The sequence below is a fragment of the Brachyistius frenatus genome, unplaced genomic scaffold (assembly GCF_029030835.1).
Source record: "Brachyistius frenatus isolate BFR_SWC_R1_liver_20210118 unplaced genomic scaffold, ASM2903083v1 Contig_193, whole genome shotgun sequence".
Taxonomy (NCBI): Eukaryota; Metazoa; Chordata; class Actinopteri; family Embiotocidae; genus Brachyistius; species Brachyistius frenatus.
The window spans coordinates 387,170-413,063 of NW_027210792.1; the positions used below are offsets into that span (position 1 = coordinate 387,170).

Consider the following 25,894-nt stretch of genomic DNA (forward strand, 5'->3'; position numbering starts at 1 on the left):
AAGTTGAAGCCTTGTCAGCCGGAGGCAGTTTAACAACTGAAGGTATTTTCTTTGTTTTCTTTCATTATACCAGAGGTTACCAAGTCGTGTTCAGAAAATGTCACACAACAAATTAATTTGAGCAAAGCACTTTGGTTCAATCAGAGGCAGTTTAATTGAGTTGAGAATGTAAATCAATTTACTGAAGAAGACTGATATAATTGAAAAGAAATGTCTATTAAAAGATTAGTGAGGTTTATTGTCTCCAGTCTTTGGCATCAACCAATCCAACTAATGTTTTAATTTCCTTAATGTTATCATTTCTGATGTAATTGGTGCTTGGGTGCCTAACAGGTTTTCCAATTAAATGTTTGGTTTTGGGCACTGACATTGTAATCTCTCACAGTGACAAGGAAAGGTGTACTTTTTAAAAAAAAAAAAGTCATCTTTATTATTTGTTCTTTTTTATTTTTAATGAATGTTTTGGGTGTTGGTAAAAGTTTTAATGTTTAAAATGACCTGTAAACATGCAATAATAGTATTGACAATGTGTTCAATACTTCATTCATATGTGTTCATTCACAGTGACACAAACAGGTGGCAGTGAATTTAATTTATCATGTTTAATTCGCTGCTGTGATTGTCTGGTTTATATTAAGTCCAGCGAATGAAGAGTAGCCCATCTGTGATTATATAATGACATCATCTAACTTGGCCTGTGTGTGTTTGCGATCAGCTTGTTCTGAGCGGGTGCCTGGAAGAAAGAGTCAACGGGTTTGTGGAATTTTGCTTTGGTGGCACAACTGCGATATGAGGTCACCTCGGGCATTAGTCATTAGGAGGGAATGCATTGTGGCTGTTTTTAAGACATGGCAGTTGTCCGCATCCGCACCGGCCACACAATGAATGCAGGCCTTAGAAAGTTGACTTGAATTGGCTTCGGTGAACAATGTGAACAGCATAGTTTGGGGGACATTTAACAGCTGGCTGCTGGACGTGGATTAGAGGCACCTTAGGGGCTCGGCACTGGGACACAGTATTTTCACTGGATAGTCAAACATTTGCAATCAAAAATAGAGCATTCACCTGGTGAATCTTGTTTCTTATAAACACTGAAATATATATTCATTTATTGATTATTGCTGAAGAAACACACCAGTCTTAGATTATAATTTAGTGCATCTTTAATTTCCATAATCCTCCAGTACAATGTTTGTCACTGAAATATCTGAAAATGATTGTTCTTTACATAACAAGAGCCGTACCTTTACACATGATAATAAAAACCATGACCTGCATTATTTTTCACATGCATTCTGCCAAGCTCATAGTTTACAACATATTTTTAGTACATTATGCAACATATAACAGCAGCGCATGCACATTTACACAACACACACAGGTCTGAAATGAAATAAAAACAAACTAATACTGACGGTGATTTCCAAATAAACTCAAGCCGCACTATGAATGATCACATCTTCATAAACATTTTTACACATCTACAAACTCAATAATTCTCTAAATGCATTGAGGCAGATTATATATGTAAACACTAAACAATAAATTCACAAGAGCATTACTACAGTATCTATTATTATTTGCTTTTGTCATAAAAGCACAGCACAATATTTCAGACTATAGATTTGTAACTTTTAAAATGGTGTGTGTGGAAAGGGAAAGTTTGGTTGTTGTTTTTTATACAAATTTCATCTACATTTCACCTCACTAAAATGCACTACAAGAAGTGATGAAATAACACTGTCAAGTGACTAAAGTCAGAAATCACTTTTTCCTTCACCGTTTCTCCTCTTCGACCTATAAGTAGGAAGATGTCTTGAACTCCTCGGGGACGTCGCTGTCCAGTTTACAGATTACCTTGTATATGGCCTTCTTCCAGGAGGGGTCTGAATCTTTGGCTGCAGAGATGGCGTTGTAAAACTCATGCAGGGTGATTTCAGCAACCTCCAGGAACCGGTCGGGAACCTGGAAAGTAAGAGAAAAGACTCCAAATTAAAAGTCAATCTCGTTATTCACGTGAAGCTGTGTTACAAATGTACTGACACACACTGAACTGTCTTCAGTTTTCTCAAAGTCCAAAATTCATGAAATGAAGACCTGTAGCGCAGGTCTTCAAACACTCCAGCTGATGAAAGGCAATGCAACTCTTTGTTCTCTGCAGTCGTAAAATAAATGCAATGCTGCGATCATTAACTTTCAATTAGAGGCCTCTTTGATTAGCTAGTCTTGTTTTCTTGAACTTGAACTAACTATTGGTGAATGTTCTTTCAGGGGACTCTGCCCAGCTCCAAAACAACAAAGCGTGGTTATGAATGCGACCAGGAATATGACAACAAGCTAAATATTGAAATGAATAGGTTCAGGTATGGGACTTGAGATGGATATGTTTAGCTGCGAAGAGAGGCTTTTATGTAGTTATTGTGGGGCAAAGAATCTGTGAGTGGCCTGTAAGTACAGCAAGCTCCACAAAAACACGTGAATAAATGAAGGCCAGATGCAAGGGATGCTGGGAGAAAACCATCCATGCTGCACTTGTTTCCCATCCACTGGCCAGTTAGCACAACAGTTGTTGGCACAAGTTATTTTTCTTTCCCCTCATCTCCTGACACAAAAGCATCCCTGGGAAAGGAATGTCTTGGTCCCAAGGTAAAGAAAACGGTCTCATCCCTTTCCCACCGAACGGCCTTCTCCCTCGGAATCCACAGCGTCTTTCTCAGCATTCCGCATCAGTAGCAATCTCGGTCTCGCTCAGGCGTACTGGTCCTCTAATCCTGAGTTGTTTTAGTGGGATTTTGCGGCTTCCTCTTCCCACAGTTTGATAAAGCATCACTCTGGAGTTTAGATAATGGCTGTAAAGGCCCGGCCAGCCACAGGTGCAGTGTGACACACAGGTCAGCACGCAGACATACATGACCACAGCCACATGCTTTCAGGCCTGACGTACTTCTGCCGGTTAGTAAGCGATGAATGTGTCAACTCTGGCATTTTAAATGAATAGTTTGACATTTTGGGGTGGGGGAGAAATACGCTTTATTCACTTGCTTGTGGTGAGTTAGATGAGATGACTGATATCTTCATATCTGTGCGGTAAATATAACGCTACAACCCACAGCTGTTTAGCTTAGCATAAAGAATTGAAAAAGGGGTAAACATCCATTTTTTTCCAAAAGTAACTAAATCTGCCTACAAGTCATACACCTCAAAATCACAAGTTAGTTACAAAAATCCTGTTTCTTTAATCCTTTACAAAAGCCAAACTGTCATTTCCAATTTGATGGGAGTTTATGTGTTTCTTGACCCAGCACAGTGCCTTCCTGGAGGCTCTGCACAGACTCAGGAAATACTCTGGTGCGCGTAACCTCTCCAGTAAAATGGCAAATTGAGTGTGTTAATTAGTGACCTTCCAGTCTGTGCTTGGCTCACTGGCTGCTGCTGGTTACACAAATCAGAGAGGTATCGACCTTCTCATCAAACTTGCCGTCAGAAAACATATTTGTAAATTTTCCAAAGTGTTGCACTTTTGCCTTAAGATTGAGAGTCTGAGTAAGGTTTTTTTTTCTAAATATATGGCAATAAAAATGTATTATTCCAGATGCTTTTTTAAAAAAAATGAAGATTAGGCCTGAAAATATCTCAGTCGCACACCGTATGGACAATACGAGAGCAGCAACTCCCATCAGCAAAACAAATCAGCTACCTTTGTCAAACAATTCAAACTACAGCATTAAAGAGGGATGACTAATAAGTGACTTACGTGAAAGTCGTTGGCTTTATTGTAGTGCATGTTCAGTGCCCGGAAGAGCTCAGAGTCCCTGCTAACTGTGATGTCTTTGACAACGCTGATGCCATCAACGATGGCCTGGCGGGCGAACTTCTCCATCTGGATGTAGTAGAACTCCCGGAAGTTACTGAACCACTTGATCAGCTGGGAGGTGATGCAGCGATTGAACTAGAAAAGGAGAGAAAACAGTTGTTGACCATTAAGACAAAAGTTTACTGCAAAGGATTAAAAGGCCTGCATGCAACTGAAGCCACGACAAGAATCATCCCACTGTAGCTGTGGAAGTGGCTTTTGTTGCTGACTGTGACTTTTGTCCTCCTTGTGAAGATGGCAAATAAAAACAGATCATTCTTAAAATGCAATATATGATTTCAGGTTTCAATTTGAAAATTGACGAGGTATAATATAAATATATGATTCTTCATGCCTTTTTGATCAACAATCTAATGGCTGTCTGATGTATTAGAATTAGAAAACCTTTCCATTATTGACCGAAAACCTGAATTTGGTACCTGTAGGGCAAAATGCCTCCTAATGCTCTGTCACTCTACGCAGCATTAATTGCTCTGATCTTTTCCCACCAATGTCCGGGATGAAAAAACATCTGTCAGGGCTCTGTATTTCTAAACTCAGTCTTGACATTAGTCTTGTTATTCTATCTCGTCATCCAGAAAGACAGAAAAAAAATGCCTAAGGGCTGGGCAGGCATCAAAGACGCTTCTTCTCTCTGGTGTGGTGGGTGAGAAAGCGGCAGCATAAGGAGAGAAGGAAGCTTCCCTCTCATTGACTCGGGCTGATAGGATGGAATCAGACACTGGGATTAGGTGCTCTTTTGTCCAGTGCCACTTCCCACCACAGAATTGTAAGCAAGGAGGAGACGTTCGCAGGGCTGCAGCAACAGCATCCTCCCCCCTGACCCCGGGGGTCAGAGCAGATTGAGAGGCAGGGGCCCGCGCTAGCTTAGAGATCCAGGAGAGAAAATGGGAGAAGAGGTGGAAGAGAAAGTCGAGAGGTGTTTTGGGGAAAATTGGACGGAAGGCAGCAGAGGAGGTATAAGTGCGAGCTGGTGCGACAAGCAGGAAGGTAAAACAAAGGAGGCTGAATGAAAAGAGCTAACAATGGGAAAACAGAGGAGACAAGGGCGAAGACAAAAAGAGGAGATAGAAAAGGATGACACGAGACCAAGGCCAAAATACACAGGATGTTGTGTTTAGGACCAGCTCACCGCCGCTTGGTTGCTACCGCACAAGTCTCTAATACCAACTCTCTGTTGACACTCAATAGCAATGCCTTGCCTACAGAGTCCTTTGTCACTCCATTTGCTGACTGGAGTGGCTTTTTTAAAGAGAGAATGCCCCTGTATCTCCCTCTGCCCCCAGGACATACTAGCAGCTCAGTGCCTTTGTTATTTAAACCCTCTGCGTTTTTGTTTCTCTCCTCCGACACACTGCTGATTTTTTTTCTGGCCCAAACACACACTGACAAGTGGATACCAGGGAGCTAAACACAGGACAAACAATTCTGTAGGCTGTTTGACATTTTAAGATAAAAAGTGTGTTTTTTTTTATTTTTTTATTCATGTATATATGTAAAAAAAAAAAAAGAATACCTTGACATCAGGGAAGAAGGTTTTGAGCACATTGGAGCTGGGGTAGCGGGTGTAGAAGAACATGAGCTTGGCCTTCTTCAGATGACTCGGGGTGAGACCCTCCTGGATGTTCACGTTTACATTAAGGAAAAACTGACAATTAAATATAACACACAGCATACAGTCCAGTGCAAAGTGATAGCACAGCAGGGTATTGTGTTGCCTCGATCTTCAGCTAAATTCAATTTCACTAAAGAACAGCTCGGCATTAACCAGGGAGTCAATAATGACCCTAACATGTGCTTATTGGCAAAACAGAATTACGAATTAGATTAGGGATTTTTAATTAGAGAGCAAAGCACTTCATGCCTGGCAGTTAAGACAGCTTGTTTGGAAATGTTTTGAAAAAAGAAGCTGATTTTTGGATATAATTGAGTTGATTTAAAGAGAGCATATGTTGCTATATTTTTTTTTTCTTGGGAAAAACCCTGCAAACATGTTGGAGCTGAAGTATATTTTAAATAGTTTCTTTGTTTGTGTGTCGTATTTAAAATAATTTAAGTGGTCGAAAGAAAGAATCCGTTTATCATTTGTTCAGCACGCGGTATATAAAAACATTTTCGATATTGCAATAACTAATAAATGCAATTCTTTCACAAGTTTTCCCCCTTTGGCCATGAAGGTGCCCGGGACCAATTCCTCTGTAGTCCACCACCTCGCCTTAGGTCATAATATTTCCTTATCGGGTCATCACACCACACATTTATTAGGGAAACCTAGCTTTGAAATGAGGAAGTTTGGATGAAAGATTTATGTGGTATTGTTCAAAGAGAAGCAGAGCTCTTTGCACAGTAAAGATGAAGCGAATCCTGAGAGGAAGACCCACATTATATTCCTTTCTAATACCTTGCAACAAGTCAATCAACAAAACTCAACACTTCAGGGATTATTTTTAGGATTATTTACTTTATCATAAACAATATTAAAGAAAGTAGTTTTTGGTGGATGATGGAATTAAGATATTATTCAAACCATATTTGCTGAAGGTGTCAGCAACCCCAGAATTAACAGAAATATATTTAAAGTTTTCAAACAGTGTCCAGATTTTTTTTTTCCTGAACAAAACAATCTGATTTTCTTTGAGTTGCTACAAAAGCAGAATTATTGTTATCTTGCACTTCAATCATGTACATTTTGACAAAGGTATCCAACAACAAATGCTCAAGACAAGAGCTCAAGTGTTATGGTTGGGAGGCACTTGTGGTTTCCACCAGCACTCAGATGTGACCTTTTAGATGCTCCCCTATCACTCTGATGATGGAGAAATAGATCCTGCACCTTTTCAAGTCTGAAAAAACGACGCTTCCTGAAACAGAAACCGATGCTTTCTCTGCCTTTGAAAAATTGGCTTTTGTTCCTGGCAATTCTTATCAAAGCCTTGTATTCCTTTTTATTTGTCTTTTTCTAGACTTAAAGTCATTACTCTGCTCAGATTAAAGAAGATGCTATAATTTTCTATGGGGTTAGCGAGATCAAAGAAAAAATTCTCCTTGAAGTTTGTTACTGGAACTGCCCATGCTGCAATGAACCTCAACCAGCCATTGTTCAAAATGGAAGAGCTGAAACATGGGCAGCTTGTATAAAATAAAAGGGAAATGCTGTATATATAAGAAATTATCAAACATACTCAGCTGTGGGAATAGTACACAATATTACAAAGTAGCATCAAGGTTTTCACTGCCGATCGTGTCGATTTGAGCAGATAAATAAAATAGATAGTTTTAAATATATATACTGTAAAATAAAATATAGTAATTCCTTAATAGATATTTGTATTTAAACATTAAAGTCACATCTCTACACTTTCAACCTACATCAGACTATTATCTATTTTTCATTGTGATTTTGAGAATAGAAAAATACGAGATTGTGAGTTCTTAGTTCTGCATCAAGAAAAGGCAAATGCTGCTCTGACTCAACTGTTACATTCAAGTGAAAGGATATGTTGAGAGACATGTAGGGGTTTCGTTCAGCCATGCTCTGCAGTTCACTACACTCGATCTTGACGTGAGGGAGACACAGGTTGTCGACTGTCACCGCCCCCAGGGTGGAGGGACGAGGGTGGTGGCCGAGGTGGCTGGACGTCACCTTGGACCTCATGGCGATTGTGTCCCAGGGCAGGTCCACCGAGTCTGGGGAGGTCCTGTCCATTGATGGGGGCATGCACGGGAGACCCCCAAAGTTGGAATGGGGCCCATACTTGAGAAGGTGCTCGAGGATGTGGCTGTCATGCAGAGGGGTGCTATAATTGAACTGAAAGGGTGTCTGGTGCACAGGATAGGGCCTCTTCACTGTCGGGGTGATTGAAGTCAGAGGGGCCACTGCCGGCTTGCGGACCACCAGTGACAGGGCCTCTGTCTGGTCCTGCGGGCTTTGAGCCTCAGAGCTTTCATAGTAGTCCAACGAGTGTGATTTTACTGCAGCCTCCTCAGCCTGGGGCTGGTCGAGGGTGGAGCTGGCCTGCCCGCTTTTCCTGTCTGCACCCATGCTGATTTGCATCTCTGGCGATGAGCACATACGCTGAGGGGACATGTCCAGCCCTGTGGAAGACACTTTCTTGAACACCCTGTCCACACAATCATTTACAGCCCTGGAGAGCTCCTGCTTCAGGGTGTCCTGTAGAGTCTGACTTTCTCTTTGGTGAACCACGTAATCTACTACTTTCATTCTGCCTTTACAGTCTGCAGTCACCCTGCTGCTCTTCCTCTCAAAATCATCCTCAGCGCTTATGTAACGTGACTCTGTGCTTTCTCCCAGGATGTCATGCTCAACACCCACTTCTGCCTCATCTCTGCTGTCATATTCAGGATCTTCCTGGTTGTAAACTTGAAGGAACTTTTCCTGGAGCTGACGCAGGAGCCTTTGCATGCTGTGGAGCTGCTCTTTCAACTTGTGACACTCCTCGTCCTTGGTGTTGCAGTTATCGCTGTTGCTGCTTGCAGGTTTTCTGCTCACCTGTCCAGCAGCACTATGCTCCTGATGCTGAGGCAACCTCTGCTTACGTTTGTTCTCCCTGTATGCTTCTCTGGCCTCCCTGGGGTCTCTGGCATCTGTGTCACACCTCTCACTGTCTCCATGCGGCCTGCTGTTGGGAGAGCCAGCCATGACCCTGATAATGTTCTCCACTCTGGCCCTCTTGGCCTGCAGATGATCAGTCATGGGGAGCTCTGCCTCTGGGCTGGCTCCTGCAGGGACGTGACCACCGGGGGATGCGGCTTCCACTGTGCTGTCTTTAGAGGAGACGCTGCTCCGGTCCTCCTGGCCGGAGTCAGCGGCAGCGGAGCCGGAGAGATAGAAATGGCTTTCATCTAGTGCTCTCTTGTTCTGGATCGTCTTTCGGAGGAGTTGAGAAATGATGGAGCTGTTTGAGTATGAGGCCAGAGGCTCGTCATACATGTTTCTGCGGAAGCAGGGCAACATGACATCAGGTTTGTCGTCCTCTCGGCAGCCATCACCCGAGTTGTGCATGTTCCGGTCAGGAAGACTGAGGTTCATGCTGACTATAGGGCTTCACACACACTTTGATGAATGTGAGTTATGTGATATATAAGAATCTGAAAAGACAGAAATTCAGAAGAAAGTTCAGATTATAAATAATAAAAAGCAACATTTTGAATACATATATATATATATATATATATATATATAAACATATATAAACATGTATATCTCTTTTTTGTTCTTAACTCCTGTATGTGCTTTTTTTTTTTTTTTTTTACATTGCCTTGTGTCTATTACAGGATAATTAAAAAAAATTACAGGTTTATACAACTTGCAGATGTCAGCTGCTGGATGGTGGACAGAAAAAAAAATCATGCCTCGTCTTGTGTTTAAAAAAAAAAAAAATTAAACGCGAAGACAGAGTATATTAATGTGAGTAGAAAAAAACGAATTGACATAACATTTACTGCTATCATTTTTTTTATATAAAGAAGCTACATTTTAAAATTACTTTAACAAGGAAATGTAGTCTTAATGTTACACTGATAGAAAACCAAAGAGCCTTACAATATTTTCAAGATCCTCCCTTCAGTTAAAAAAAAAAAAAATCAATAAATACTGATCTTAAATAAAGGAGTGTATTCTTTTGTATCCTTTCATCTGTGGGTTGTAATAATTGTTAACGCAAAGGATAAAAAGAATTGTGATGTAACCATGAAGGGTAAATTTCAGCTCATGAGAGCCACAGACCACGCAAAAGAAACGGGCTGCGTATATATTTTATTTACAAGAGAAACTATCATGAAAAGGTCTTTATTTTTTATGGTTTTCATCTTAAGGAATAATCAAGACAATCATCAGTGATAAAAAAAAAAAAAAAAAAAATGTTTTGCCCGGTTCTCGGGTCACTGGCTTCATTCTGTTTGAGCTTGTATTTTAAGTTGTGTTTCTTTTCTTTCTTTCTTTTGTTTTTGTGCAGTAACACTATTAATTAAATAAACACAACTTTACAAACAAGGGGAATTGATGGACTTGAGAAGAAAAGATTCTACTTTCTATTTTTACAGGAGTCCCAATTATGTGTCTGTTTCTTACTTTTGATATAAATAAACATTCAGACTACTATAAGAAAAATAAGTACACTTACTTAGAACACCAAGAAAAGCCTGAGCTAATTCAAATCTTTTACAGTAATTTCATTGTTTATAAATTTTCTGTAAGGTATCTGGCTGAACACCAATAAATGTTGAATTGGCTATTGCCTAGTGCATGAAGAAGAGTATACAATTTACAATTACATTTAAAAAAAAAAAACTTAAACCTATACCTAATGAAGGTAGACTCTTTTCACTATCTGAATTTATACTGAAAGAATAACCATAGTGGTTTTGATTTATAAAATCTGAAACACTCACCAAACAGTAAAAAAAAACCCACTTAATAATTCAATTAAAAACTCACCAAACATTTTGATAATAGTTGTCAGAGTAAAAAAAAAAAAAAAAACCCATACTATAAAGAACATACGTGAGTGTCAAAAACACCCACAAGTGCAAATCTCTCGCAAAAAAAACCCCTAAACTGAAGTGATGAGTTTTGAAATGAAGCGAGTTGGAGGTATGCGGTGTATCCCACTCCCACGGGTCTGCAGCCTAACCACGGTTCACAGAGACAGAGCGAGCGGCACTGATGGGACCTTACCTGTTGCGCTGGGACGTGGTGCCGAGCTGATGGCCTGCGCAGACTGTGAGTGGGTGAGTGGGTGTGCAGGAGAGTCGATGCATCAGACGGAGCTGGGGCGTGGCCATGTGAAAGCAACGAGGTGGTCATGGGCTCACCACCCATATGCACTGTGAAAAAGATGCAATAGTGACAGCCTGGTACATAATAGTTGCATTTATTCAAACCGAACGGATTGAAATCTGCAGGGAAAAACTAAAATGACTGCGGCAATTTGGAAGTGCACATCCATATTCATAGCCCAATAATTGTATCCTAATTTTGGATTATTTCTGGAAAACACAAACTTGATCAGATTGATGTCATACATGATGCAGGGCTAAATCAATATGGACTTCTCTACTTTTCTCATGTCTTTATTAATAGTGGTAATAAGAGTACTATCATTAAGACTTTGTCTCCAAACTCCAAACAGCAATTGATGGCCCAGAGACAGGTGAAAACTGTGTAGACTATATAACAACAACAACAACAACAACAAAAAAACACAAAGGCAAATCGAGGAAATAGGCTATGTTAAAACCAGAGTAAAGAAATTTCAATGAATAAACAAATAATTTCCTGAATACTCTTGGCAGCATCTTTGAAAATAGATTACCAGGTCATTTGAAAAAGTTACCTAACTTATTTGAGCCTTACCGTTTTCTATTAAATTACAGTTTATTCTATTTACGCTTTACTATTGTTACATATAAGATATCTATAAGTTTGGCTGAACTGTGTTGCGTCTTGCCTTAATTTGTAGAAGATTATTCGTATTTATCTGGAGTAAAGCGGGCCAGAGCGTACCATAATAAGGACTCCCCCTCCCTCCCCCCCCACACTCCCGAGCACTTGGATTGTCCCACACCGCTTTTCTCGGTTGTTGCGCGCGCCGCCTGAGCCTCGCTCGTCGGTGTGTGTGTGTGCGTGCGTGCGTGTTGTGTTGTGTGCGCGCGTGCGAGCGACTGGAGCTTCCCTTCCCGTTGACAGCCTGCTGTCACACAGCGACCATGTTATCCCATTCCCGGTGTCTCACCAGGAATTTCGGCCGTTCCCTCTCTGCCATCCGCCAGGTAGGCAACACCGAAATAAAGCGCCGCCGTTGCCGCCCGCGGCGGGACTCCTCGCCGCCTCCCGTCGCGGGGTAGCGTTAGCGTTAGCCCGGCTCGCTGTTACAGGCCGCGGACAGGCCGAGAGCCAAGGACGGTCTGACGCCTCCCTCCTCCGGCCTCTGGTACACTTAAAACAAACAAACAAACAAACAAAAACAAACCGCTGTTTATATCAGGGTGACGTTGAAAGCGTTTTGACCCAAAGCAGCTTCCATAGTCTTCGTCCAATAACATTCAATAACACTTGAGTTAGCTTCCGAGAACTAGCCACGCTGAGCTACATACAGCGGTAGGTCAGCTAGCTGCTCCTAGCTGTCATGCTGAGGTCATATTAGAAAATAAAACTCAAAAAGACCTGTTGGGCTTAACTACGTGTTAATGTTATAGATATTTTATTTTTAAATGGAGCTGCAATAGAAGCTAGTGCAGTAAAGTCACGTCAAAACTAGTTGGAAATGAATTATCAGCTCGTTAGTAAGATTAGTAGATAATTGAACTATGATGCTGCTGTTATTATAGCTATGAAGTTAAAATACTTATATATATTTATATATATTCTTTTTTACCTTTGTGCTCTACAAAGCACTTTTACCATGTTTTTCACCCATTCACAATCACACACACACAATACACACACACACACACACACAACTCACACACACACACACACACACACTAATGGTGACAGAGCTGCCATGCAAGGGGAGAAACCTGAGGTTCAGGGTCTTGCCCAAGGACACTTTGAGATGTGAACAGGAGCGAGTGAGGGTTTAACAGTTAACCTAATTATTATTAGTGGTTAACTCACTGTCGCCCCTATCCGTCCCAATGACTGTTCCCGTCCTCAGGCTGCACCACACAGACCCTCTTGTCTGCCTGATCATTTTATTGATCACGTCGAAGCTCATTGTCTGGCATAGTCGAAGTGACCTTTGACCTGCGGTGCAGATTTCTCTCTCCAACTATGAGACGTTAGTATTTAACCAGATGTTAACGTAAACCGATTTATGAGTACGTATTATTTTTTATTTTTTTTTACAAGTATTGTTATGATTGTGAAAATCTGCAAAAAAAAGTTAAAAAAAAAAAAGGTTGCCTATGTTTTGTAATGCTTGACTATCTTTTCACAGGGCAATAGTGTGTTCGCTCGTCGGGCCACAGGAGGTACGTGTGCTTACCGTTGAAGCGTGGACTTTTATCTCGTTGTCACAATAAGTTATTTACACGGTTCCTCCTGTCTTTCCTCTTAACAGCTCTATCTGCCGGCCACTCTATCACATTCAACAACAATGTGTAAGTATACATGCTCACCAGACGTACAATTAAAGAGTGACTTTCATGCCAGATGTGTTTTCAGCCCCGAGCTGATGAAAAGTCCGTTTCCTCTTTAAGCGACTCATCAGAAATGAGTGCATGTCGCTTCTCACGCAAAAGCCAGATCCGAAGGAGAAAATCTTTTAAACCTAATTTGATGATTAATGTAATCTGTTTTCGGATTTCTGTTTCTTCTCTGATTTTAATTTTAATTTTCTTTCATCTTCAGAAAATACGATCCCCGATCCAATGTCTTCCAGATCCAGTACTTCAGGACTTCTGTAGCTTACAGTACGTTTTAGCCTGTTCTCGTCTTTCAGTTTTACACGTGTCTGAATCTGAATCTGAATCACACTCATACTGATGTGTGGAGTGAAGAGATGCATTTCCATTCATTTGTCTTTGTCCTCTAGGAAATGAAATTATCACAGTCAAGACCCCTGCATTTGCAGAATCTGTCACAGAGGGGGATGTGAGGTGGGAGAAAGGTAATGCTTTTCATTAATAAACATACATTAGTTGCTTGTAATACAGACTGCAGCCAGACGCTAAAACAAGGTTTTTCTCCCTGACAGCTGTTGGAGACACCGTCTCTGAGGATGAGGTGGTGTGTGAAATTGAGACTGATAAGGTAAAACTAAGACAATGGCATACAAATTCATTATGTGTGAGATTTCTATTGATTGTCAGGCTTTGCCTTTAAATAAGAAACCTTTAGAGTATGAGGCGCAAAAACTGGAATATTAAACTGTAACAAATGTAAGGAATTTGTCATTTTAGTTATGTTCACGCTTAAGTTTGCATATAATATTTCGGCACCAGCCTCATCACCAAGGTATTCTGCACGGCGTCTAGAAAACGGCCTTGAACGTGTGATTAATTTAGACTTTTTTTTTTTTTTTCTATTATTATGCTATTAGACATCCGTGCAGGTTCCATCTCCGGCTGCTGGAGTGATTGAGGAGCTTTTGGTCCCAGATGGAGGGAAGGTTGAGGGAGGAACTCCACTTTTCAAGCTTAGAAAAGGAGGTCTGTACATTTTTTTTTTTTTTTTTACTTAACACGTTACTTTTAAGCCCGTGTTGTCCTAACTGTTCTGTATCTTTAGCCGGAGCTCCCAAAGCTGCAGAAGCTCCAAAAGCCGAGGCCCCGGCCGCTGCAGCCCCTCCACCACCTTCTGCTGCTCCTCCACCTCCTCCCCCTTCAGCTGTGGGCCCCATTCCCACCACCATGCCCCCTGTGCCACCTGTGCCAGCACATGCTATGGACACCAAACCAGGTTAGTTGTCATCAGCCAGACGGTCTTTGTCATGTGAGAACTGTTTTGCTTGACATCTGTGTTCTTGACCTCCAGCTCGCATGATTAATCATTGCTTGGTGTTCTGTAGGCAGCAGCTTTCAGCAGTTCCACTTAATCTCTGTATCTGGAGACACCGACTACTTAAAAAAAAAAAATGTTTTATGTCTTTTTCATAGTTTCCGCCATCAAGCCCACTGCTGCTCCAACTGCACCGGCAGCCCAAGCAGACGGAGGAGCTAAAGCAGGCAGGACAGAGAGCAGGGTAAAGAGCTTTTAGGTTGGTTTAATAGTGTAGTAGTGTGGAAATTGTTTACTCAGACTAATGACGTTTTTATTTAGGTTAAGATAAACCGCATGAGACTGAGAATTGCCCAGAGACTGAAGGAAGCCCAAAACACCTGCGCGATGCTCACTACATTTAATGAGGTCGACATGAGGTAGGAAATTCAAAATTATTTGACCTACATTATTAAACCTTCAATGCTATTTTAGATAATAAACGCAAAATGTGCTCTGCTACATTAACACATGTAAAAAGATGCGACTGAAAAAAAGGAGTCCAATTCTGTCTAAATAGACATTTGTTTGCAGTACGTGTACATACGGTAAACATGTATCAGTGCTAAAAGCTAAAACAACACTTGCACAAATGGTTATAGATTGGAATCGCTCCAATAGGAAAAGCTTTTTGAAACCCAATATCCTCTTAAACGGGGGAATGTAAATATTTGGTCGTAATTCCATCTAAAACCAAGATAAGAATTGTTAAAACAGGTTTTATTAATTTACAAGGAAATGTTATTGTCTGCACTTGCCCCCTGTGCCAAAGAGGACACTTTGAGGATTTCTTTTCCCCGCAAATGTGCGGTGTCGGCTTTCGGCTATTCAGGGTTTTCTATGCATCCTAATTGGATTGACATTGACGGTCTGGAGGAAGACTTCCCAGGCCAGAGCTCATCTGGAGCCGAAGGAGCTAGTCAGAACAGGAGGCTGGAGCATCTGCGGAGGCCCACAGAGACCTGTGCTCTGAGTGGGAGAGCTGCCTCAACCGATATGGGCTTTTATGACAGCCCAATAAGATTTACAGGCTCTAGAAAGTGAAGATTTTTATCGCTTCTTCTCTCCTTTCTCGGAGAGTCTGTGTCTTGGGAGGGGCTAATTATGTTAGCGGAGAAACCCTAGAGCTTCAACAGGGTTAGAGACAGGAAAACAAACAATTAAAAAGAGAGATACAAGAGAAAAATGACCAATAGTGAAACAATTAGCAGGCCAATTTCAATAGCTTTATTCACCACTATCTGCAACAGCATTTTGTATAGCCATCAAAAAAGTATGTGTTTTTTCTCCTGAAAATGATGTCAGATTTATTACCCAATATTGAAGCTTGGTTAAAAAAAATTAAAACTATTCCCATGACTTGTTTGTATATATTTGTGTGGTGGCTTGACCACAAAAAAAACATGAACCAACTTAACAACCTGTCGAGTACATGGAAGACTTTAAATAACATGAGACAGTTGATCTGTCAGCGGCTGTGGTCGGCCATCACTTTCAGAGATTATGAGTCACGGGACAACATGAATATAATATTTCATGTTTTTTAGTGATAACACCCCCCCACACACACTTTTTTTTTGTTTGTTTTTTAGTCTATAATAAGCACAATTGTAAATTTTGTGGAAATATGTATTCAAATCCTCAAACCGTGCCAGACTTATAGGTCCACTGGTAGTTGTTTTTTTTGCCCTCCTTTATTGTCACAACTTCCATCAAATCCAGTGTCTGCTTGTTGCCAGACTGCTGGATGATCTCAACAGTTTTTCTTTTCTTTTTTCCTGTTTTCCTGCAGCAACATCTCGGGGATGAGGAATTCGTACAAAGATGCTTTCCTGAAAAAGCATAACATCAAGTTGGGCTTCATGTCTGCGTTTGTGAAGGCTGCTGCGTACGCTCTGTCTGACCAACCTTCTGTCAATGCCGGTACACATTTCACCCTAAAAGACTGAACCACCTCACGTTGTGGTGCCAGTATGACTGTTTCTTTGCACGCTTGGTGTCGAGTTGCTGCAAGTGTGTGTGGTGAAGGACAAGATTTAAGTTTCAGTATCTTTTATTGCCCGACCTCAAAATCTACTCTCAACTTATTTCCTTTCCTTCAGACCACTCTGACCTATTTAGATAGACCACAGTGTGACAAGTGGGCTCTCATTGCTGCCTTTTAAAAATCTATACCGGTCTGTGGGTTTTACATGCCATAGCTTTTTACTTACATGCAACAGAAAACGGTGCACACAAAAACAAACGTAATCTTGGTAGCAAATGTACTGATGATTTAATCTGTAAATATGTTGGTTCTTTTATGTTTCCAGTAATTGATGACACAACCAAAGAGATTGTGTACAGGGACTATGTTGACATCAGTGTGGCTGTGGCCACGTCAAAGGTAAGGCAAGTGCATTATATGGTGATGCGAAGTGTAAGAGCTCAATACCTCACTTGTCTCTAACAAGAAGGGCAGAACCTTCAGTAATGGGACTTCCTCCTCAGGGTCTGGTGGTTCCTGTAATCCGAAATGTCGAGGTAATGAACTTTGCTGATATTGAGAAGGCCATCAACCTGTTGGGAGAAAAGGTAACATTTTATGTGACATGTTATGAGATATTTTAAGCTTTTTTTCATTCTGTTCCTCGTTGTGAAACTTTCTCACTGTGTGATGGGAATTGTCTTTGCGTGTTTCCAGGCCCGTAAGAACGAGCTGGCTGTTGAAGACATGGACGGAGGAACGTTCACCATCAGCAATGGTGGCGTGTTTGGGTCCATGTTTGGCACCCCGATAATCAACCCACCACAATCTGCTATTTTAGGCATGCACGGCATCTTTGACAGGCCTGTTGCAGTCGGTGGCAAGGTTGGTGTCTACTGTCGGACAGGCACATTCCTAATAAATATGCGCCTGCTCTGATACATCTCTACGACTAATGACAGTTTGTATACCTCATTTAACATGCACTGCCTCGGATGTTATTCATAAGTCACACCGAGTTTAATCGAAGCATCTTTTCAGCCGTACAATAGATGCAAATGAAAACAAGCTTTTTCTGTCCTTGTTTAAAGTTGAAAATGAATTGTTATCAGTTGAGTTCTACCTTCACTGCTTGTTCAGCAGGTCTGTTTGCTGCATGACGAATTTGGTCTGAGTGTGTTTTCTCTCGTCCAGGTGGAGATCCGTCCCATGATGTACGTCGCGCTGACGTACGATCATCGTCTGATCGATGGAAGAGAGGCCGTCACTTTCCTGCGCAAGATCAAGTCCGTGGTGGAGGACCCCAGGGTGCTGCTCCTCGACATGTGAACCCTCGTGGACTCCAGGCCCAACCAAACAAACCACCCTACACAAACAGTGGCTGTACTCACCTGATGAACATTACCGTAACTGCAGTTCATGTATTGTGTTGTTGGTTAAAAGTAGGTGCGAGGATTTTTGGGGAACAGTCGGGTTGTGCAATGGACATTTGTAAGGCTGGTAGTGATTTAAAGGTTCGCTGCTGTTGTGGCGAAACGTCGGGCTCTGGGTTTTCTGGTGCTTGTCTCTAGATCAAAAAAAAGATACTCTATAACTCGTGTGCGCCATATGTCATTTTCTACATACAATTGAAAAAGTTTCCACTTATTGTGAGATGAATGGTAATTACATGCAAAAGTGCATAGTATGATATTATTTTGGTTGAGAAAAGAACAATGAGCACACATTGGGCCACAAACCAAGACACACTATGTTTTAAAATTTCTAAAGTGAAGAAAGCCTCAGAATTTTTGCGCCATCTGTTTCACAAAATATGAGGAAAATTCTCTTTTTGCTGTGTGAAAAAGACTATTTAAAAGAAAAGAAAGTTTTAAACAATAAAACCTGCATTACTCGACTGGACTTGTTGTACGGAAGTTGTTTTTATGCTTTTATATTGACGGCAACACTTTTAGGAATAAACTAATGGTAAAATGGCACTTTGTCACCTTACGGTCTCGAAGCACTTTCACAGGATTTTCCATTCACACACTAATGAGACTGAGCTGCCGTACAAGGTGTCACGAGTACTTTCACACACATTCAAGGACACTTAGACATGTGGACCGGAGGAGGTGGGGGTCGAACCGTTTAGTGCGCAACAGACTACCATCTGAGCCACAGCCTCCTAATGGGATTGATAGCTTTAAGGATGGCTTCACTAAAATCTTAGATGAAGGTAGCTGCTTCTGCTTTTGTGTTTCATTTATGGAGGTTTTTCCTTTAACTTGTAGTGCTGTGTAATAAGTTTAAACAAAACAAGTGAAGTGAAGATGTTGAAAAAAATAACATTTTTCTTTAACAATGTCACATAAAGTCGTCTGAAATATGATTAAAAAAAAGTCATACTATAGCATGTCGTCTGAAATGTGATTAAAAAAAAAGTCACTATAGCATGTCGATTAAAATATAAAAAAGTCATACTATAGCATGTTTCTTTCCTCCTACTCTTTAACTCACACCTCACCATCTTTTTCTCTCCCATAGTTTCTTCTTATTATCTGTTGTCTCCATTCAGTTCCTTCACTCGCTTAGTTTCTGTTCTTTCTTTTCCAGATGTCCCGTCATGGAGCTGCATGTCTCTGCTCTGCGATTGTCGTCTCCACCAACAGTTCTTCTCTTGTATCTCTATACTGTCCTTTTCGCTCTCTGCTCTCCTCTCACCCCAACCGGTCGAGGCAGATGGCCATAGGTACGGTCTACATGTCCACCAAATTTTGTGCATGTAGGTGAAACTAGGTGTCGGGGCTGCAGTTTAGGGGGCGCCAGTGAGCCATTTGGCCACGCCCACTCGCGAAACCACTACAATACGTCAATTTTCACCACGACTGACCAAGTTTCATGAGTTTTTGAGTATGTTAAAGCAAAAAGGCGATTAAGCTTAAGGAACGAGAATAAAAGGGAAGAAGAATTCCTTGAAGAACAATAGGGCTTTCGCACCATTCACAGCTCGGGCTCGAATAACAACAGCTTCAAAACAGGAAGTAAACATTCAGGGATATGCAAAAAAGATGCACCAAATTTATTGCCCATTATTGTTGTCCTTTAACAATAATTGATGGTAGGTAGTTAAAACATTTTAAATTGTCAGAATTTAGGTTTAAGTGGTGTCACTTGTAAAGCATGCATCATGGAGTTGATAAGCTGATGTGTTAAACTTGATGCAAATTGCATCAAAGACATCCAGAAGTCTAAAAAAATAAAGTAATGAATCAGTTTCATGTTGTGTAGTTCACCAGATCCGTTTCAGTTTTTATTATGTCATTTTTTTCTTTGGGAAGCACAAAATGTGGTTAAAACCAGTGTCTGATGCTACATCCATGTGGGCCACGTTAGGACGCTGTGATTCAGCTGAGTGTCCATCATCGTGTCCAGTGTCTCCCACAGGGATCAGAGGTGCAGCAGCCGCTCCTGCTAGCAGCTCAGAGCTTTCCAGGACACTGCGCTGAAGAAGGGATGACACTTGATGTCGCTTACACCTCCACCTCCTGAACCCAAGCGATAGCCGGCATCGAACTGAAGCAGCTGTGGAGCAGTGTAAGGCAGAGTGCAAACACTGTAAGATTCACTGCCAGTGTTGTCGGTGTGTGTTGTAATTCCATGTCACCAAACATAACATTTAAAACAAAAACCTGTTTCAAGCCTTAAATCTAACCTCGGTGAGCAGCGACGCAGCTGCGGCGCTCAGGTGGTCGGGGATGAGCAGCTGCGTGTGGGAGTGGATTCCTGCTGGGTGGAGCTGCCACAGGGGCTGCAGGAGTTTGAGAAGCCAACGCCAGAGGAGTGATGAAAAGTTAAACAGTGGCACACTTTACTCTGTTGAGTTCTGAATATGCTTGCCGAGCTTTCAGCTTACCATTCCTGTTAGAAGTTCAAACAGCAAAGCCCCGAGACTCCACCAATCACAAGCCTCTGTAACCCTGGACACCCCTCCGATTTCTGTCAACAAACAATGACATGAGTTTACTTTTATTAATGCTTAACATTTTCCCCTGTGAGTCACAATAAAGCGGACCAACTGCATATTGCCACTAGGTGGCAGGTGACACTAAGGAGTAAGCAGTGGTGTTTACCTGGAGCACAGTACATCTGTTCCATGGCAATGGAGCTGATCTCTGACTGGACCTCACTCCACTGGCTGACAAATGTCAAACACACCTTTCCTGTGAAATCGTCAGGCCGAGTTAGACTCTGCAAACTATAGTGGGTGTCTACATGTACTGTTATTTCGTTGGGCTCACCGTTGCTGGTGAGCAGAACGTTTCTAGGGTTGAGATCCCGGCACAGGATGCCTTGCTGATGCAGACTCTCCAGGGCCAACAGGATCTGCGCCCCCCAGACACGCACCTCTGCTTCAGGAAGCCCCCAGCAGGTCTGCGTGGTCTTATCTGAAGAGCTGGAGGGCTTGACAGGGAACCGAGGCAGGTGGCACCAGCCATCCACCTCTATGATCTGGTCCTCTCCGTGTCCCTCTGGTTCTTCTGGTTTAAGGAACGCGTCCACGTCCTCCCTCTCTCCGTGAGTTGGAGCTCCATGAACACTTGAGGAGAACCAGCCCACAAATCCCTGTTTTACAGGCGCTTTCTTCTCTCCAGGACTAAACAACTCACAGGCCTCCTCTACACCGTCTTTAGCCTCACCGGCACATGTGTCCGCTTTATATCTGACCCCTGTGAGGGCCACGGGGTCCCCTGGAAATGTCCCCTGTTTTTCTACAATGCCGAGTGAAGCAGAGGAAGGCCTTGTGTCCGTGTGGTCAGAAAACACCGCTCGGTCCGTGCTCCTGATGACTACCATCCCATTTCTTTCTTCTGCAGTGGGACTGCTGCTGTCTTGCTTCGAGTCTGTAACTATTTCTGCACAGTCGCCACTTAAAACAGATCCCTGTTGAGAGCCGTTGGTATCCCACAATGCCCTGCCACGGATCTGAGTTTGGCAATGGAGAGGAAGATGCAAAATGGCAGGGGAGGAACTCAAGCAAGAGAAATCTTGACTGTTTGCTGATCCTGCTTGTATAAATGAGGTCTGATTTGTATGAGGTGTAGTTTGTCCTATTGTTCTTGGTAAATCCCTGTCAGTCACTGCATAGGAGAATCTTTTCTCACAGTTGTGCACTGGATCAGCTGCTTTCCAAGCCACTTCAAAATCAGAGCTGCACTCTATCAGTCCCATCCCAGGCTTCTTTTTGTGGAGTTCTGACATGACATCAAGAGCTTGACTGACACGAGCGCAAGAGAGAGGAAGAGCGGACTTTTCCTGAGTTTCACCGGATTGCAAACACAAACTGGGAGCTGGTGGATGGAGGTGGGTGTCGACCTGTGTGCTCGTCGGGCCAGAAAGGAGAGTGAGCTTATCGAGCTTGGTATAAAAGGACGCCGCAGAGCGCGTGTTCTGCAGACAACCTGTCTCCTCGATGTAGGAGTGAGTCCCGCAGCTTTCCAGTCGCTGCTGAGTCTCATGCCATGAGGTTGGGAAGTCCGTATCCGGGCTTTCGTCGCTTAACTTCTCTGGAATCGGCGCTGCGCTCCGGTTGATGTGCTGGTAGTCTGTGCTGATTGTGGGGGAGGTGTGGCTGGTCTTCAGCTTGATGCTGTGCTGGCCAGAAGTGAAGCATTCTGGGTGCTCCTTGGCCTTCTCGTTCCTTAGCTTGTGAAGTTTTGAGAAGAGCCTCCCACCTTCAACAGTACAAAAAAAAAAAAAGACATTAGATTATATTGTTGTTAATGGTACTGTTTATAAGTAAAGCTTGAAAATGCTTCCAACTTTGTCCCAGCAGCAGTGAGAACGGTGGTTAAAGCTCACCTTTGATGTGATCAAGATGCAGATACACAGCATCCTCACTGACATAATATCTTAGCAGCTTAACCATGTAGGGCACCCCTTGAGGAATGATGGTTGACTGGTCCCTGCTCTCCCAGCTTGACTTGACCAGACTCTGCAAGAAAACATGGTGACGGATCTCTTTAGAGAGGGAAATGTACACTTTCTTTCAAAGCAGAAAAATGTGTGTATTAATATGGAAAAAGTTTATTCATTCAGACATAGAAAAAAAAAAAATGAATGGCTGCTTGGATTTCACCCTCGACTGTCTGTTATTTCTCTCTTCTAGCTGACATTTGAGGTGCACTTGAACGGGCTAAAAGGGTGAGAGCTCTCAGGCGGATCAATGCAGGGTGATACTCAGGGAGACAGGATGGAGAGAGCTTCCATCGACTGGCCTGACATAGAATAGACGGACTGGCTTGGTGCCAGACGACAACCCCCCAAACGTCTCCACTATCACTGGACAGATGTTAGCCAATGGTCACGTCTTTTTGTTTTTGTTTATATATACATGTTAAAGCGTAATGTCCATCAGATTTTTAGTCTGGAGTGCATACTCACCTTTACCACAAACGTCTCTTTGTTGACCATACTTTGCACGATCAGCACCTTTGGGATGAAAAATACCGTCCTCAGGCTCGAACTATTGCAGTTCACTATAAACAGCTTTTATTGTTGAAGTGCAGTTGATCATTTACATTTTCATTGTGTTGTTCCAGCAACATTTATGTTGCAATAAATACTGTATGTAGTAGGTCTGTCGTACCTTATCAGTCACTCCTACCACCTTACACATCTCCAGGTCCTCTACAGGTGAACTCAGGTGTCTGATAGGACGGAATCTCAGGCTGCTGTAACCCTGGTGATGAAAACCACAACGGATATTAGCTATAATGCGATGCAAGAATATATTCAAAAATATTTCCTGACAGCAGGCACTAAATGTTTTATCTCATGTAAGAAGCGACACCGAAGTCCTATTTAATGTTCATTCAACAAGAGTAAAAGCCGAGACACGACACTAGTCAGCAAGACTTCTTTTTTTAATCTTTTTATATAAATGATTTAATGGTGATTGTCTTACCCCTAAGTGAGAGCTCCCCTTTCCTAAGTTATCCTGTAGATGTGTGATGAAGATTTCCTCGGCTCTCTTCAGATACTGGGTCGTCTTCCTCTTCACAGCCTCCCGCCGCTCCTTGTTTGGGTCCACTGTAAAACAAGTAAACTCTATTTGACACTGAGCGAGAACAGTATTGTAGCTCTGTGAATGTAATAAAACTCACAGACAAGCCCCTGACTAAACCTTTAAACTAGGACAAGAGACAGTAACACGCAGCTAACTACTGACACTGTGGGGGGTAAAAAAATCTGTGCTGAACCTTTGGTTTGGGACTTCCTGTTTCTATTCTGGTCCAGAAGTTCCCATCACATGTCTTGTGCAATCACTCATATTCTCCATTCACTGTATCACATAGCATGTAAAGAGCAGTTGTCGTCCACTTACGCTGAACCCCATTCAGCAGCAAGTCCACCCCGTTCTTGTAGTAACTGAAAGCTGCTTCATAGTCCTCATTGACCTCGCTGTCCAGGGCCATGCGGATCTGTTTGGCCGCCTCCACCAGGTAATCTCTCTTTGCCATCGCTGCCTTGTTTTGGACCCGTCAAGGTCCAGATGGGCCTGAAAAGTTAGAAACGAATGTCGATTGAGTTGGTTCTAGTGCAGAAGCAGTAAAGATGTGAAACATAAAATTAGAAACAGAAAGTAAATCTCAAAGGAATCATACTGCTGCTGTTTGGCTCCTGAAGTGTAATCAAACACTATAACTGCTGAACATGGGACTCACCTTTGCTCCTTGGTCTCATCAACAGCAGGAAACATCTCTGTTTGTTGTCACTGGGCTCGGTGTGTGTCTGCCCCCCGTGACTCTGTTGCTGAGTTCTTCGCGGCAGAGCATGATCATCTGAGCCAGAGGAAACAAAGAGTTAACCTTCAGAGCAGCACAGGAAGTGAGTACAAGCTGCTATCTACTATTTTGGATGAATGGAAAGAAGCAAGGCTGCAAACGTCCAAGATGACAGAGAGATGACTCAGAGCACTGAAGCACTGTTGTATGTCTCAGGGTAATTACATATATCCTCACAGCATGACAAACACCCACTGATATACCTAGAAAAGAAGTAAACACCAGTGACATTATACTAGCGACATATGCAACAAAAACATGTGTCTGTGTATGCTACTGTACACACACTGATGTAGTCTAAGACTTAAATCCACATACTTACACAAATCACATGAAATGGATGTTTTCCAAGGAAATTCCTCGCTGACAAGAATCTTGAAAATCACCATTATTACACCATGAATCTTTGTTGCATTATATAAATGTATAACCGGTCTGACACTGACACTACCTTGCAAACCTCCCATGTATAAAAATCTGCTGTTCACTGTCCCCCAGTTTAGCCAACAACACAAACATCACACACATACACACCACATCCTGGTTACAGCCATGGAGGCGACATCATCTAAGGAGTGTGATGAAACCCACAAAGCCATCTTCAGTCTCCTCCATTATCCTCCTTCATCTTCTCAACATGCACGCCCGCAGCCAGCGAGTGAGCAGTTCACCACGATAAATCAATGCCAAAAATAGCACAGAAAACAAGTGTACACGCACAAATACACACTGTACCTGACGTGAGGCGAGCGTGGACTGGACCGTCCGCCCCAGCAGCAGCGGCAGCAGCGGCAGCGGCGGCGGCGGCACGCAACACTCTCATCCCAGAGGAAGGAGAGGAGGAGAGAGATCAGGCGAGGCCGCTGATTGGCCGAGCATGATGTCACTTTAGGGTACCATTTTACACTTCCTCCCCCTCTCATCCTGAGATGCTGGAAGGTTTAAAGAGACAGTGCTGTTTTTGTGTGCACTGAGCAAGGGCCACTTTTTAAGCTTTGATTTTTACTTTGAAAATGGTTTGGGTGTCAACATTTTTTTTGTTTAGAATCGACAAATACCATAAAGAATTACTAATCTTATGAAAAGAAAAAAATTCATTGTTTGAAGTCTGCCATGCCGTGTGGGATCACCCTGCCCAGATTTGATAATCTGCTGGGTCTTGGTGCTCAGTACCAGATGGAGCCTAGCTCCAACCACAGCACAAAGGAGAGTCGCCCACCCCAAGGGAGGGCCGGTTTACAGAAGGGGGAGGAAACTCCGGCTTGGCCCAGAGAGAGGAGGAAGAGAGGGACCTCAGAGCAGATGCTGCAACCTTATCCAAAAAACAGAAAGGGACAAGTCTCATTCATCCCATAGTTTCCTTCTCATTCAGTCTTATGTCATTTTGCACACTTCTTCTTAAACTGAAACAAAACAGGACACTCATTTGAATGCCTAATTTTGATTTGATTTCAGAAACAACAGTATAGTCACAGATATCAGAGTATTAGAGAAGGTCAGTGCAGATCATTTGTTTCAGTCACAGTACAGCAGATCAAGAACAAGAGGCGTCAGTCTTTGCTGAACCTCATGCTGGGACACATAATCGCCATCGTTGTACATGTAGAGCCTCTAAACAGTGAGATTGTAGTGCAATACCAAATCTATTTTAGCCATCACAATTTCACCCTTTGGCCTCCTCTGTGGAATACATTACCCACAATCCTTTGCTCGTCAGCTGAAAAGTC

General features: G+C 42.4%; 3 protein-coding genes across 3 annotated transcripts; 1 reads left to right on the forward strand and 2 right to left on the reverse strand.

The window, feature by feature from the left end:
• Positions 1-1,204: 1,204 nt before the first annotated feature.
• Positions 1,205-8,924, reverse strand: prox2 (prospero homeobox 2). The gene is made up of 4 exons (XM_069718552.1): positions 7,374-8,924; positions 5,391-5,498; positions 3,755-3,949; positions 1,205-1,965 (listed from the first exon to the last, which is right to left on the reverse strand). The coding sequence occupies exons 1-4, from the start codon at positions 8,922-8,924 to the stop codon at positions 1,798-1,800; spliced, it is 2,022 nt and encodes a 673-aa protein (XP_069574653.1). The 3' UTR covers positions 1,205-1,797.
• Positions 8,925-11,543: 2,619 nt separating this feature from the next.
• dlst (dihydrolipoamide S-succinyltransferase) lies at positions 11,544-18,243 on the forward strand. Its single transcript, XM_069718509.1, has 15 exons — positions 11,544-11,665; positions 12,835-12,868; positions 12,958-12,997; positions 13,248-13,309; positions 13,432-13,506; positions 13,594-13,649; positions 13,939-14,047; positions 14,127-14,297; positions 14,495-14,580; positions 14,658-14,755; positions 16,168-16,298; positions 16,688-16,761; positions 16,866-16,949; positions 17,059-17,226; positions 17,536-18,243. Exons 1-15 carry the CDS (start codon positions 11,603-11,605, stop codon positions 17,668-17,670), a joined length of 1,386 nt encoding a protein of 461 aa, XP_069574610.1. The 5' UTR covers positions 11,544-11,602; the 3' UTR covers positions 17,671-18,243.
• Positions 18,244-19,365: 1,122 nt separating this feature from the next.
• rps6kl1 (ribosomal protein S6 kinase-like 1) lies at positions 19,366-24,969 on the reverse strand. The gene is made up of 12 exons (XM_069718508.1): positions 24,903-24,969; positions 24,048-24,164; positions 23,708-23,881; positions 23,288-23,412; positions 22,970-23,062; positions 22,765-22,812; positions 22,183-22,315; positions 20,622-22,055; positions 20,454-20,543; positions 20,237-20,319; positions 20,036-20,131; positions 19,366-19,905 (listed from the first exon to the last, which is right to left on the reverse strand). The coding sequence occupies exons 3-12, from the start codon at positions 23,841-23,843 to the stop codon at positions 19,795-19,797; spliced, it is 2,349 nt and encodes a 782-aa protein (XP_069574609.1). The 5' UTR covers positions 23,844-23,881; positions 24,048-24,164; positions 24,903-24,969; the 3' UTR covers positions 19,366-19,794.
• Positions 24,970-25,894: the final 925 nt, after the last annotated feature.